Source organism: Cottoperca gobio, chromosome 10 (genome assembly GCF_900634415.1).
Source record: "Cottoperca gobio chromosome 10, fCotGob3.1, whole genome shotgun sequence".
In the NCBI taxonomy this organism is placed as follows: Eukaryota; Metazoa; Chordata; class Actinopteri; order Perciformes; family Bovichtidae; genus Cottoperca; species Cottoperca gobio.
This window is the reverse complement of record NC_041364.1, coordinates 4,538,220-4,552,654: the sequence shown is the minus strand read 5'-3', so window position 1 is coordinate 4,552,654 and position 14,435 is coordinate 4,538,220. Positions and strand designations below refer to the sequence as shown.

Genomic DNA, 14,435 nt, shown 5'->3' with positions numbered 1-14,435 from the left:
GAGATTTTTTTTGAAAAGAGAGAAGAATAGTGAGGAATAGCCACAAGCAAGGCTGTATCCCATGTCCTCCTAGTGAGAGAGACGGTTAACAGCGTCATTTCAGGTCAAATCTGCAACAGTTTGATATAAAAACAATGAAAAATGATATAAATATATTGCCACAATTGAATATTGGTTACACTCATACTCGTAATTCATTTCAACCTCTATATTTGACACAATGTCTGGTGTTTGGGAACTATAGTTTGCTGCTGAACGGGGGACGTTTCCATAAACAGCAACTGATATTTGCTTGAAAAAGAAAAGTAAAACAGTTATGTTCAGTAATAGTCATCATGGCTAGCACAGTAAAACATAGCAAAAGCACAATATAAATACATGTCATAACTAAGTAAAAGTACAGAAGTATCACAAGCAATGTATACTAAAAATACAATATTTCAACCTGGTGGAGTATAAAGTGTATAAAGTAACATAAAATGGAAGTCATAAGTACCTCAGATTTGTACTTTAGTACAGTACTTGAGTAAATGTTCTCAGTTACTTTGCATCAATCCCTATAAGTCATGCAAAGGTACTTGTTCGGTAGGTAGGCAGCAAATATAATTGTGTGCTTGAAAGCGCTCTGTACACACTGACATTCGCACTCCAAAGCTGCCCCTTTAAGCCTGTCCATAAATGAATTTCCTCTGTAGTTGGTGCCCTTCTGTCAAGTGTGTGTAGGTGTATAGCACTGCAGTGTGTCACCGTGGCTCACCGATGGTGCAATGTTCACCCGTCCAGCCCTGATGGCAGTCACACTTGCCCTCGCGGCAGACTCCGTGGTCGATGCAGCGTGGGTGACAGTCCCTCTGCTCACATTCTGATCCCGTCCAGCCTTCCTCGCAGTGACACACACCACTGATGCACAGGCCGTGGGGACCGCAGTCCACCACGCACACCTCTGTTGCAAAAAAAGAAAAAGCCGCAGAGTCATGTTGCTTCTGTTCTATGAAAAGACCCTTTTCTTTCTTTGTGTACTGATGTGTTTTAGTATTCTGTGTATACCTCTGCCACGACTCTGCTCTGATGTGTGCTGAGTGTTGACTCGATGAGATGACGTGGGAAAACCATTTTTAATTGTAAACAAGACACATTTTTAACACTAGTCCTGAAAAATGAGTTATAGAAAATCCTCAAATTGTGAAGGCAAGTATATATATATATATATATATATATATATATATATATATATATATATATATATATATATATATATATATATATATATATATATATATATATATATATATATATATTAAAAGGAAAATGTGTGATAATATATCATCTGAAGAGGTTATAATGAGTGCCATCTATAAAAGGACATTTTATGAAGCATTATTTTGAATTGGGCCAAACTTTACTGCGTTCTCTTGCTTTATGGATCTCAACATACTTGAAACAATAAGTGTCAAAGTATTGAGACAGAATCCCCCAATCAATCTTTCATTGGCTGCCAAAATACACAATAAATAATTGAGAAGAGGATAAATCTTCTCCAAAAAAGTATGAAATGAATCTTGATATATAGCGTTGGTACTTTTTTACGGGTGATAATAAAGGCCTTTAAATTCTCCGTGCTGCATAATCTGGTAAAGACTTTTCCACAACAACGCCAGCTCGCATCGAAGCGATTCAAACGCAACGAGTGCGTGTCAGAATGCACTTTGAGAGGATGAAACTTTAAACAGAAGAGCAAAAAGGAAACACTTTGCGTGTCCGTACGACGGCAGATGGACGACATCTGATTCAGTTTACATATGTTTTACCGTCTCAGCAACAAACTCAAAACTATAATGTAACGCTCTGCAGAATAACATCAGGTTAATAGAACATACATTGCTCCCGTGACCATCCTGCAGCCACTGTAACGCAAGACTTTCATTTTCCAAGCAGAGCCGAGGCCCTAAAACAAAAACCTCACCATCCAAAGAGTCTGAAGTCAGAGCACAAGGAACAGTAAAGACTTTGTGCATCTAAACACTTCCAAAAAACAACCACTTTTCAAGTTTTACATATTCTGGAAGCACATTTGCATGAAGTGTTGGCAGACCGAGGCGAGGGTTATGGATTTAAGCAGGTTCTTATGTCTGGACTCCGAGAGATGTTAGATCAACATGATTTCTTCAAGTACGGAGCGTCGGAAAAACGGCAGAGCAGCTGTTATGAATCCGTGTTATCTTCAGAAGAAGTAGAATTCAAATGATTGAATCCATGGGTGGTAAGTAAATCTGTCTGCGGCAGGCTAAAGCTAACGCTCAACAAGCTGTGGCTGCTCTTGTGAGAGAATAAGAAATGTTCATTTACTGGAACGAAGAGCTTCTATCAAAGCTTTTGAACAGAAGAGCTTTCCGTTGTGACAACAGCCGTCAGTGTGCTGGAGGAAAGTAGCTCAAGTATGTCCTCAAATGTTAAGTAATTCTCCAGGATATTTATACAGCCTCATAACCAAAAAAAAAGTTTGTGTCTCTTTAAAAAAAAACTTTGTATAGCCTGCAGGTAAAGCAAATAAGGCATAATTATGCGGCCCAGAATGTGACAAGGAAAGGATAAAAAATCTTCTAATTTTGTTCATGTATATTATTTTGTAATGCTCCCCTCACTGCTTTACCCACACTCTCCTTCACTGAGGCTCTTATAGCAGTTTCAAGCTCTCTGAATGGACTTTTTCTTCGATTGAGAGACCTTGGATGGTTCTGATTAAGTCAGGCCAACACTGTAGAATATTAAACATGCCTCTGGAGGGGAGTCATTTGATTCCAAAGGGATACCTCCTTCCCATAGAATCTATGCAATCAATTTTTCATTAGTCCAAAAGTGTTTATCTGCCTTTAACATGCCCCTGACTCGAGCTGGATAGGGGTTGTGGGCGGTCGATCCATGCTACTCGCTTGTTAATTAAAGTTTATTTAATTGAAGAAGCACCGCAGCATTAATTAAGAAGGAGTTCTCCGCCCACCCAGGTGGGTAAACCGTAGCTTTCTGGACGGCACCAGTTCACTTAATTCTTGTATTGACAAGCCAGAGATGTCTTGCTGAGTGAAAGGATTGTGTCAGGAATGATTTAATCTTTAAACAGAATAACAAATTACCTCTCTTTAAAAACAAAAATAAAATAAAGTGACACTCAAAAGAAGAAGAATAAAAAAGAGACACAAATCCCTGCTCGCCAAAACAATCATTCTTTCGTTTTTTGGCTCCCACCAAACGGGCTGCATGCTGCTTCAAAAGGGCTGCACGCGCATCTTTCATCTCAAACACACCATCCAGCCTCCTTATGATTTAATTTCCAATTGAATATCAGCCAGGAGAAAACACATTCACCAGCCTTTTATACGGACGGAAACAAACTGCAACTGCTGCTTTTAATTGTTCGACTCCAGCGTGGCCATTGTGTGTCTCTCTCTGGGTTGAGCACAAAGTCCATTCTGAAGAAGGAAACGGCACATAAATCACCTGAGGCTCACGCACGGACAACAGAGAGGAGGGGCCAGCCTAACTAACATGTCACCTTGTGTGTGCAAAGACAAACCCCTCTGAATACAAAGCTGCTAACAAATGAAGAAGCTCTGCTGTGAGCAGATGGGAATATACGATAGTCTCATCTACACTAAAAAACCTGAAGCTGCTATAAAACACTGGCGAAAGTCTTCTTTTTTTTTGAAACAACACAAATTTGTGTTGAATTTCAAAGAGAACATATGCTGGGTCTCACAAGAGTAACGTGTGGAGTCAACGCTTTGTTGTCAGCATATGCTCCGTTTCAAAACCGACACGTGCTACAAGTGTTGATTACCGAACTTTAAGGGTGCGATCACACCCACAGTTGGATTTATTTAGACCCAAACCCAAACAAGGAACATTGATTTAGGTTCAAACTATCATGATTTAAGTAAAAATCTCTTTGAACCTTTCTTGTGTGTAAAGAACACGAAACACGATCTCCCTTCGTTCTGTCTCCTGTACAACATGCATCGCTCTCCAAGCGTGAGCGACTCCTGGCTATCAGATGTCAACATCTGTCTCCTTACGCCCGTGAACGATTGTGTTACGGGTTTGATATCTGGAGTCAGTCCAGGTTCCTTGTTTCCCTCCTGCGTGTAGAAGAACTGAGACGTTTGTGTTGTGCAAAAGACAATTAAAGTTGTTGTTCTCACATGGATAGGTGTATCAAGTTGCTTAAAAATAGTGCAAATGGTGCATGCTGACAACACATCCTCATTAGAAGTCTACTTTCTTGCATTAGTGAAAATATAATGTGTATAATTGCAAACTTTCCTGCAGGTGATATCGCCCCTGTGATAGCGCAGCACTGACAGCACTGAAGCTTGTATGCGTAGCTTCCGTCAGTCAGGCTCCCATTCATCATCTTTGGAGCAAAACCCAGACTTTTCAATTAATAATGTTGTTTGCTGCACGTTGGCCTACGAGGAGAACGATTTGACCGTCTATATTATTAAAAGAGTTTCATTTCAAAATGTGACATATTCATTTATGGAAACAAATTGTTCTCTGATGTTCACTAAATGATATTTCAAAAACAGAGATGATTAATTAAGTAAAAAAGAAAAATCATTAAAGATTAGCATATATTACCCCCCCCACACACACACACACACACACACACATATTTACAGTTTCCTTGGATTCCAAAGCTGATTAATTATACCCAAAGCGGCGGAATAAGAAACCCACAAGTAGATTTACTTTACTGTACGAGCTCGATCCGTTTCAACCTACAGCTTTTTAATAAAGGTTTATGCATCTGCGTTTGTGGACACTTGGCGTCTGCAGTGTTTGTGCACAGCAAGGGGGAGTTTATTTACACAAAGACCTTGGTGCCAATTACTTGTAAGAGAAACCCGAAACAGTAAAAAGAGCCACTAAAGCAGTAAGAGGATTTGTAAGTACAGTTTGAATAACACTGCACTAATGGCCTCAATAACTGAAGGAAGGAATGAAATAAAAGACTTGGCAGATTACAACTCTAAGTAGATGAATATGTCATTAATATACTGTGTGTAGACTTTGATATATATATAAATATCCACAAAAAGACAAAAGGTTGTCACATTTTTCTATGAAGAACTAATTCCATCAGGATACTTTCCATCACATTAGAGATTAAACAATGAGTCTATTATTCAATTAGTCAATCAAAAGTTTAATCTGCATCCATTTAGATAATGGATTCATCATTTAGATAATTCTATTCTTATTATCTAGTTTGTCTGTGATTGTTCATTTAATATATTTGAGTTTCGGACAAAAACGTCAGTTTCCAGATTGGCAGATTGATCGATAATGAAAACGGTCTTTAGTCGCGGCACATGACGCACGTAAAGGCAAACATCTTCATGTGATGTAAATGAAAGTGCAAAGCGTTCTGACCTATGGAGCAGTCGGCCCCCGTCCAGTTGGCCTCGCAGATGCAGGTTCCTGAGTCGGTGTTGAAGGTGCCGTGACTGGAGCACTGCTCGGGACAAGTGCTCTTCAGGGTCTCACAGCTGATCCCTCCCCAGCCCGGGTTACAGTGGCACTCGCTGTGATGACAGGCTCCGTGACCGGAACACGTCGGGTCCACGCAGTCCACTGAGGATGACAACGATGTTAATCCCCCACCTCCAGGATGCAGGATATCAAACCTACTTATTTACCCCGGCCAATTTGACTCCGCCGGTAGCCAAGATCATTTTGTTTCCGAGTGGAAGCCCTCCAGTGCCAGATGACGGCTGCTAAATGTTGCTATGTTTAGTGGTAGTTCCACCCTATGTTCTACTCCCTGTAACGTATATTATAGGGAGCTTCCAATACACTGACAGCATAATTATGCTCCATTACAGACACTAGGAAAAGGGCCACAATTAGTGTCGAGACCGATACAATCAATTACTATTAACACTTTGTGGATCAACTTACTAATCGAGGTTAATAATTGGCAATTATGACCAACATAATCAACCACAGGGATACTTTGCAACAACATCATTGTGCTTCCTCTGGACCTGATTTCTCTCTGGGTTCCCCACATCTGCTCGGACACTCATATTGATTATTTACCTGAACCAATTCATCACACGGGAGCGCTTACATGCATGCTTGGAACCACAAAACGCTACAATCTCCCATATATACGTTTCCTTCCCATAATGCTTCACTTCAAGGAAAAACGAAATATACTCATTTAATTCGCTCAATAGCTTTTTACGTGCAAGGTCAATGAGACGTGCGTGTAAAATCTGAGCCGATAACTGTCTGTTGTTTGCTCGGGGATCAATAAAGTTAAACGCAGTGAAAGGAAGGGGGAGGTTGAAAAGGTTGACGAGAAAAGAAGTCGAAGCTCTTCCTCCATAAACGGAGGAACAGATGCTATTGACTGATTGAGTTTAACAGGTGTCTTCAACTGAGGAGCACTCCAATAGGTGACTGCATCAATGGGCCCTTCCCAATCTGTTCCAGCTTGTAACCTCATGTGGTCTAAACACTAAGAGGGAGTTAATTTATACACACGGTATCAATAACAACATCCAAAGCATTATCTGCTCGGTGGAGTTGAAAACACTCGATTGTTTCATCAATGGACTGTGTCGATTCCCCCTGAGCTTCGCACAGAAATATGTTGCATCTAGCTGCTTACGATCCAAAAGGGAAGAAGCTTTTTCCCCCCCATTTACCTTGTTCACAGTTGGGTCCTTTGTGGCTGCTGCTGCACACACAGTTGCCCGCCACGCACAGCCCGTGTCCCCCGCATTGAGGATCGATACACTGGGAGGCAGGGACGTCACACTCTGTGCCTTTCCATCCACTGTAGCACTGGCAGCGCCCCCTGGTGTACTGGCCATTACCGCTGCACAGGACCGGACAGGCAGCTGAGGAAACACATGGGAAAAAAAAACAACTTCAAATCAGAACGACGGCATCTGTGATCCATTTCTTTGCCACAGGAACTAGCCGAGAGTATGAAGCTGGAGAACGATGCTGGTAGACTGCAAAAAGATTGGAAACAAGGGGGCAGAATGGCTCCATCCAAAGGTAACAACATCTGCCTCACAACACCCCTGGAGCTCACTTATTGACATGTTATATTTATGTGTTGGACTATATATTGTATGGGAGCAGTTGCTAGGCAAGCAGCAGAGAATCCAGGAAGTCACATATCACACATTAAACAGCTACACAAAGACACGAGCGTGGGCTTGTCTTCTCATCTAGCTCGTGGGGAGAGGGTGAATAAACATATTTAAAATACACACACACACACACACAGACACACACAACACACACACTCCAGGTTTTGACATAAGCGTCTCTGAGATTTTGGGCGTTAAAATAAATGTATTTTTTGGTGATCCGTGCATGAAAACATAGTTTTCATAGGGAGCATGTTCTTTAGTAGAGTGAATGGAAACAGCTGGTTACAGTATGTGGATTATTCAGAGTAACAGACAGTACTGACGACTGATGCTGGATTTTTAAAAGCCGATTAGAGAAATTGAAAAATAAACTTGTCAGTTCTTTTCCGGTAGACGATCTGCGTAATGGTGACAGTGTTCCTTAATCATCTCAAACATATCTGTACTGACGTTTCTTGAAACTCCTCAGCTAATATTGGTCAATATATTAATCTATCTGAACCCTTTGAGACGCCATTTCTTTTTTTGTATTAATGCTTTGAGCAACACAACAATCTGCACGGCTTGATACCACAAGAGATAAAAGGAAAATAATATCTTTTTAATTTGGGAGAAACTGACCCTTTAAATATATAATGTGCTGAATGGACAGAAGAAGAATATACGAGCTTCATAATTACCTCTGGAACAGTACGGCCCAATGAATCCTGGGAAGCAGTGACATGATCCCGCCACACACTCCCCGTTCCCGTAACACTTGTGTGTGCACTCCGTGACAGACTCTGTGGGTACAGCGGTGAGAAAGTCAAACTATTAATAACTCGCAGGATTGTCACATTACAGCAAATCTGAAATTCCTCCTAAATAACATTTGACAACTGTACAGTTTTTAAACAAGTACTGCGAGACGGCCGAGATACTAACTTCTTTCCCCTCCTGCATGAATCCTTTAAGCATCCCTTGTATGGCATACATTTACAGCTGTTTGTCCATGTCCCACTAAGGTCTAAGCCTCCATAACATGCACGCTGCAGCCTCATCCCATCTAAGTCATGTTAAGTAAAAGCCACACAGACGTTTTAAATTAGACCAAATAATTCCATTTCCTTGACACATTTTGTTTTCCTCCCGTCTCCTCCTCGCCCCTCAACCCCTTGAATGACTGATCATGCTCAAGCCATGCAATCTCCTGAGTGTTTACAGCTCAAATCCTCTCAGAGTTGAAGTTAATCTGACATATCCTACAGACAGATCTTGTGTTCATTCAACAGACCATCGCTCATGAACGCCACCCCCCCCGAAAGACCAGGGCCCTTCATTTTGATCGGCATTAAGGGGGCAGACTGGTTATTGCTCCGTCTTGTATTGGATGCTCATCGAGCCAGCGTCGGACCCAGGCAATTTTGACCTCACACATCGATACCTTCATATTTGTAGGGTCGGATCGATGAAACTCCCCACAGGAAATAGAAAAAAACGTTAACCCAACCTTAGTGTTTTTCCTACCTCAAAAAACCTCAAGGAACATTTCCCAGACTTCAGAACGCTGAAGAGGTTGTTAGGAGGAAAAGAATCAATGCGGTGTATTGTCTCGTATTGTAGTATTGAGCACAATAATCCACTAGCCTCCAATGAAAACTTAGATCTGCCCCCTAGGTGGCTCAAAGTTTTAAGAGCTCAGCTTGTTTGTGCGGAAGCCAGACTTTCCAACAAACCTCACTGTTTGCTAATGCAGGCGCAGCTGTTTAAGGAAATTAAAGTCTTCCAAACATGTCATTACACATCATTCCAATCACACTCATCAGCCATCGCAGCAGATGTGTGTCCTCGTACCCTGGATGATGGCGTTGTAGGACACTGTCTCGGCGCTTCGTCCGTCATTGTAAAACGCCAGGTGCCACACGCCTGAGTCCAGGTACTGGATGAACCCGGCTTGGTGGACGGTGACCGGGTGATCCAGCCGTCCCCTCGTCTCCGGTTCACTCTGAGTCCAATGTTCTTTGGCGATAAGCCGGCTGCCGTCCAACAGCTCCACAAAGTCATACTGCAAAACAACGCCCGAAACAGATTACGACAGATGCAGATGGTTGTTATTTTAATGTTGGTATAATTAAATCAGGCAGTAAAGAGGCAAGAGAGTTCAAAAAGTTTATATTTGCTTCTATTGGATGCTTTGTATGCAGCTCCTCTAGTGATTTCCCTCACAGTCGGAGAAGAACACTTCAAAGTCGCAATGCAAGACACAACCAAAACAGATTTGTGCAAATATTTGAGTATTAGAAATGTTGATTTTCAGCGACATTTATTTGTAGTTGATAGATGTTGTTTGGAGAGTTGTTTGTCTGCTGATAGAGCTGATACGGCTCTGGGGCGAATGCTCAAACATATTCCAAAAATAAATTGTTAACTCTGACAGGAGTGCACTTAACAGACTCTGGAAATGTGTTTATTATAATTTGCTAAATTAACACTAATAATACACTGTGTAGATGCGTAAACTTAAAATTTAGAGTTATTCACAGTTAGAGTGTGCACAAAATACAAATATAAGTATAAAATAAGTGAAAAGCTTTCTTCAATTACATGTGTACGCTTCGTTTAATCGGCTTTTAATTCAATTTGATACAAAACGTACTAATCTTTTAATTTAGTTTGTTTTAAATGTACTGTATATGTAATATACTGTATGTACCCAGGACTCCATCAAACACAGTAAAGATACTGAGTGGATTATCCCGGTAAAATAAAGAGAAATAAAAGCAATATATTGTATTTTATCTATAATTAATTTAACGTCCTTGTTGGTGAGGTCAGAATGTGTCCCTAGAAAACAAACAGTACAGTAGACAGTACACTACACACAGTATACATAAAATACAAATATAACACAGTATATACCCCAGGCTTCTCCTTCTTTTCTCCTGTATGTGTTGGGATTGCAGCATAACAGTCTCTCTATATTTCTTTCAAGCAAACATTGATTTACGGGGTAAACAAGGAGTAACGAGTCATTCCTGCCAAGTGAGACGAGGAAAGCGGCGCATCTGCTCTCACTGCACCTGCTCAACACCTGAACCTTATTTTGACGAAGGCTGTTTGGCGGAGAGCACTGCAGCAGAAAACAGTGTAACATACCGGCAATCCCCAAACAGGCTATAGGCTGCAGAGGAGCACAGCAGATGCAGACAGATCCCCTGGCTGAGGCAGTTGTTAGCTACACAGATGTACTGAGCTTAAAGTAAAAAAAAAAAAAAAAACCCGGGTGGATGAGAGTCTGTGGGCTGCTTACAGAGTGATGCATACAGAGTGGCACTGTAGCAGTTTTTGGATTTAAATCCAATGATGAGGCTGTTTGCAGACAGCTTTGATGATCTGCTAAGGCATTGATTTGTGACTGATACACAGTTAATAGGTTTAAAAAAGAAAAAAGACAAATCTGACTTATACGTATTATATCTTTATATATTTTTATATATGTAGTTTAAAGTATGCATCCAGCAAAATCATAAAATATGCTTTAAGTTTTCAGAAATATTAGTGTTTTTATTTATTTATTTGTCCTCATGAAATAGGAAATTAGCCCTAAAAATATGTCATAATACTACCAATAACAATTTAACATTTGTATTTTTAAAGCTGCATTAAATCTGGGGTATTTTATTTGGTGTCATTGGGCAAAAACAATCCTTAATAACCTTTCAGCATATTGTAATTTCTTGTGGTTCTGTTTTTAGGCTTTCAAAATAATCTAGCCCGTGATGGGAGACTTTGGCCAATCACAGGTCATTACAGGGAGAGGGCGGAGCTATCGGCTGTTCTGCAAATGCAGACGAGCGTGCACGTTCCTTCAGATGGTGGAAAAGCCTGATACAAAGGGAGAATATCCTACAGGAATATAGTCGTGGTACAGTATAACTGCACCAGGTCGGGATCACGATTGAGATGCTTTTTGAAATACAAGACTGTATGAAGCGCGTGTGCCCGTGCTCATGTGGTGGGAAGGGCTGAAGACGGAGAGGGGAGGGAGGAGAGCTGCAGGATGAGGCTGTATTTTTTTTTGCACAGGGAGACTACTTGAATTACAACTATGCTGAACTGTTATCATGGAATGAAAAATAAAGTGCCTCTAATCAATAATATTTATAGTAGCATTCCATCAAAAGGACTCCTGCATGTAGATCATTTGTACCCCAAACCTAAATCTGCAAGTATATTGAGCTTGTTACCCTCTTTCACCTCATTGCATTGGTTTCATGGCCAGCAAAGAAATCAACACCTCACAACCCAACTCATTTCCAGAAGCAGCAAAAAGCCGTTTTCATCAACAATAAAAATAAAATAAAAAAAAGCGATAATAAACCCACACTGTGCATTTCCTGCCCAGCGCCAAACGGCAGACAGACTAAGTTATCAACTATAAGTAAATAAAAACATTCATCAAGCGGCCAGAAACACAGCTCCAGATGAATGCTGGTGTGTTTGATGTGTAAGCCGCCGACTGTTGGCTATCACTTTAGGCAAAACAACTTTATAAACTATAAGTCATAAGTCGTCTTGTTATTGAGTTTTTCTCTGCCTTGTGGCCAATAATAAATTATTGCAGCTTTAAATCAGTATGTGCACAACAACCAGCCTCATAAAACACAAAGGGCAGTGAAAGAGCTGAAAGAAAGGGACGAGGAAATACAAAACAGGATTTAATGCTCAGGAATGTGACAAACACGGAGCCGAGAAACTTTTCAGTTGACTTGCAAACGGCAGGAAAAGAGTGCATTAAGCGAGGGGGCAGGTGAAGTCAACACTGTGATTTAAACCCCTTTGAGTAGTGCAGGGGGGGGGGGGGCCAGGGGATGGATATTAACCTGGCGGAAGTTGACTTCTTTGTGTTGTTGGGTTTGGGGGGGTGGGGGGGGGGGGGGAAGTAATAAAACAGTTCATCCCGCGAACCCTAAACCTCCTGGCGAAGTGCATACATCTCGATTAGCCGCTGTGAAAGCCCCCCAACTCGTCTCAATCCAACAATACCAGTGAATAACAGGCAAGAGGCCAAGCGTGGAGAGACTGCAGGATGCCCCACGGACAGAGGATGAACGCTGAAAGCCTGCAGATTCTTCAGACTTTAGATTGAGTTAACTTAGACTGGCACTTTGAAACGTCTTAAGAAACAAAACTACAAAAGTTTGTTTCTTCTAACTCGTTTGGTTTGTATCAGCACAGACAGACACTCAATAGCAGACGGAGGAAGTCTATGTTTGAGAAAGGTGGAAAGCCTGTTGCACCTAAATGTTGTCTCGTCTTCCAAGCTGTGAATACGATGAAGAGTCAATATCTCTCATTGGGGTCTTTCATGCTCAGTTAAGTAAATGCATTGATTTGTGCTCCTGGTTCCTGAACAGTATGTAATTTAGAGGTGGCCACAATGGACACAGTGTCCAGCATTGACTGGCTTGAGTGTCTGTGCAACAATTGCCGGAGACATAAAAGCAGTTTCTTGTTAATGAGTACCCTTTGGTCTTGGGCTTCCTTTTTTTCACCTTGAAAGTGCAATCCAGTTCACCTGTTGTTGTCCCCCCCCCCCCCATCTGACTTTCGTCCATCAAAGAGTGGCCCTAACTGTCTACACTTGAGTGAAGCCCATCTTTACAGAGAGAATGTCAAGAAGGTGAAGCTAAGAGCTTTTGCAGTCAAGTGTGGTGGAAAATAGCCATTGTCTGAGTGCTTCCATCTCCATCACCACACATTGGACATTTGGATGCCCGGAAATGTCATTCAAGTGACACATCAGACATTTTGGAAACACTTCAATTTGCAAATTGCAGACGTTTAGTGCAAGTGAAAGATGTGCATGCCCACACAGGCAAATCAAAGCTGAGCAGAGAAAACTGAAACTAAACTAGTGCCAAGTTCTAATTTGCAAATGCATACATGTCAGGAATTTAAATAAGAGTCATCATAAGGGCAGATAAAAGACCCTATTAAATAATATGCATATATATTGTTTGATATGGTTTAATTTGCAGGCTTCTTTAAGGCTCTTTACATCCTTGAAGCTGGTATAATCCATTTCTTATATTAAAAAGTGATTCCATGATTATGTGTAATATAATAGGAGCCACTTGAAATGATTAACCCACGGAGCATTATTGTTAATAAAGCCATTGAACTAAAGTAATGTCAGCGAGACAGCAGTGTTTTGTTGCTAACATTAGCCACTGTAAGCTACTGGTCAACGCAGACCAAGAGAGGCTGTAGCTGCAAAAACCCTGACTGAAATGTCTTTCTGTTCATTTGTAACAGAAAGACATTTAGTTTTTTCTTTCAAAAGTTACATAGTAACGCACTTTAAAGAGTCGCAAGGTGTCAGTTTCATAGTGTCAGTTTGATCTCCAAGCGATGAAGCTAATTTAAAAACATTTTTAACTTTACCTGAGTGTGAGATGGTGCGAGACCTTTTCGTCCATAGACTCCAATCAGCGCATTCTTCTGTACCGAGATGTTGAACTTCAGGAAGCGTGGTAGCTCCATGCTGAGTTGAGAACGCCAGAACACTCCTGGTGGGACGCTCTGACCGGCCCTCTTCCCTATGTCGACCTGTCCCGTGTCGATGGAGTTGTTCTCCTGATTAAGCACGCTAGTCCTTCCTGGAAGACAGAAACACACTGGAATTACATGAGGTGTTACAGAATCAAAACAGCACAGTTATGATGAGGTGGTATAAATGAGTCATCAGAGAGCCTTTCATGCCATCAGTTAAAACCTTCACATCTGAAAAAGCAACCTTGCTTTCGTGTAAGTCTTTGATCAGTGCATGTCAGTAAATGTTACATTCTATCTTTTGCTTTCCAGTGCAATCTTATTCCTTTATTCAAGCAGGGACCTAACAATAAGATAGTCATATATTTTCCAAATGAGCAGTGACCAAGAAAGACAGGATTAAAAGTAATAGATCCCTGTGGACCATGATGCACTGCTCACGGGAAAAGAAATGACCAGATATAATTGGCTTTTCATAAGACTCTAACAGGCCGCATCTCCGATCTTTTCTTTGGTCGTGATGACTCAGAGAGTAAGGCCTCAACTTAGATAAGGTCTAAATGGAATCTGTCAGATATACTGAGCGCTACCTTCCCAGAGCAATAACAGCAAATCAAAACAATTTTGTGAATTATGTCTTTAAACTGTGTCCTTACAGCACAAAAGATGGAGAGATGGCCACTTTTAATATGACTCATTCTCACATGAAAAACTGCAGTCTGCAAGGTG

At 41.1% G+C, this 14,435-nt stretch overlaps 1 protein-coding gene across 2 annotated transcripts in view; it reads right to left on the bottom strand.

The window, feature by feature from the left end:
• The window catches only part of LOC115014302 (teneurin-3), a 131,150-nt gene that overhangs the window by 41,738 nt on the left and 74,977 nt on the right, over positions 1–14,435 (bottom strand). For both annotated transcript variants that reach the window (XM_029441040.1, XM_029441041.1), the window contains 6 exons: positions 13,599–13,813; positions 9,006–9,216; positions 7,853–7,954; positions 6,714–6,908; positions 5,431–5,631; positions 758–943 (listed from right to left, as the gene is read on the bottom strand). In XM_029441040.1, coding sequence (XP_029296900.1) covers positions 758–943; positions 5,431–5,631; positions 6,714–6,908; positions 7,853–7,954; positions 9,006–9,216; positions 13,599–13,813 — 1,110 coding nt within the window. The remainder of the gene's footprint in view (positions 1–757; positions 944–5,430; positions 5,632–6,713; positions 6,909–7,852; positions 7,955–9,005; positions 9,217–13,598; positions 13,814–14,435) is intronic.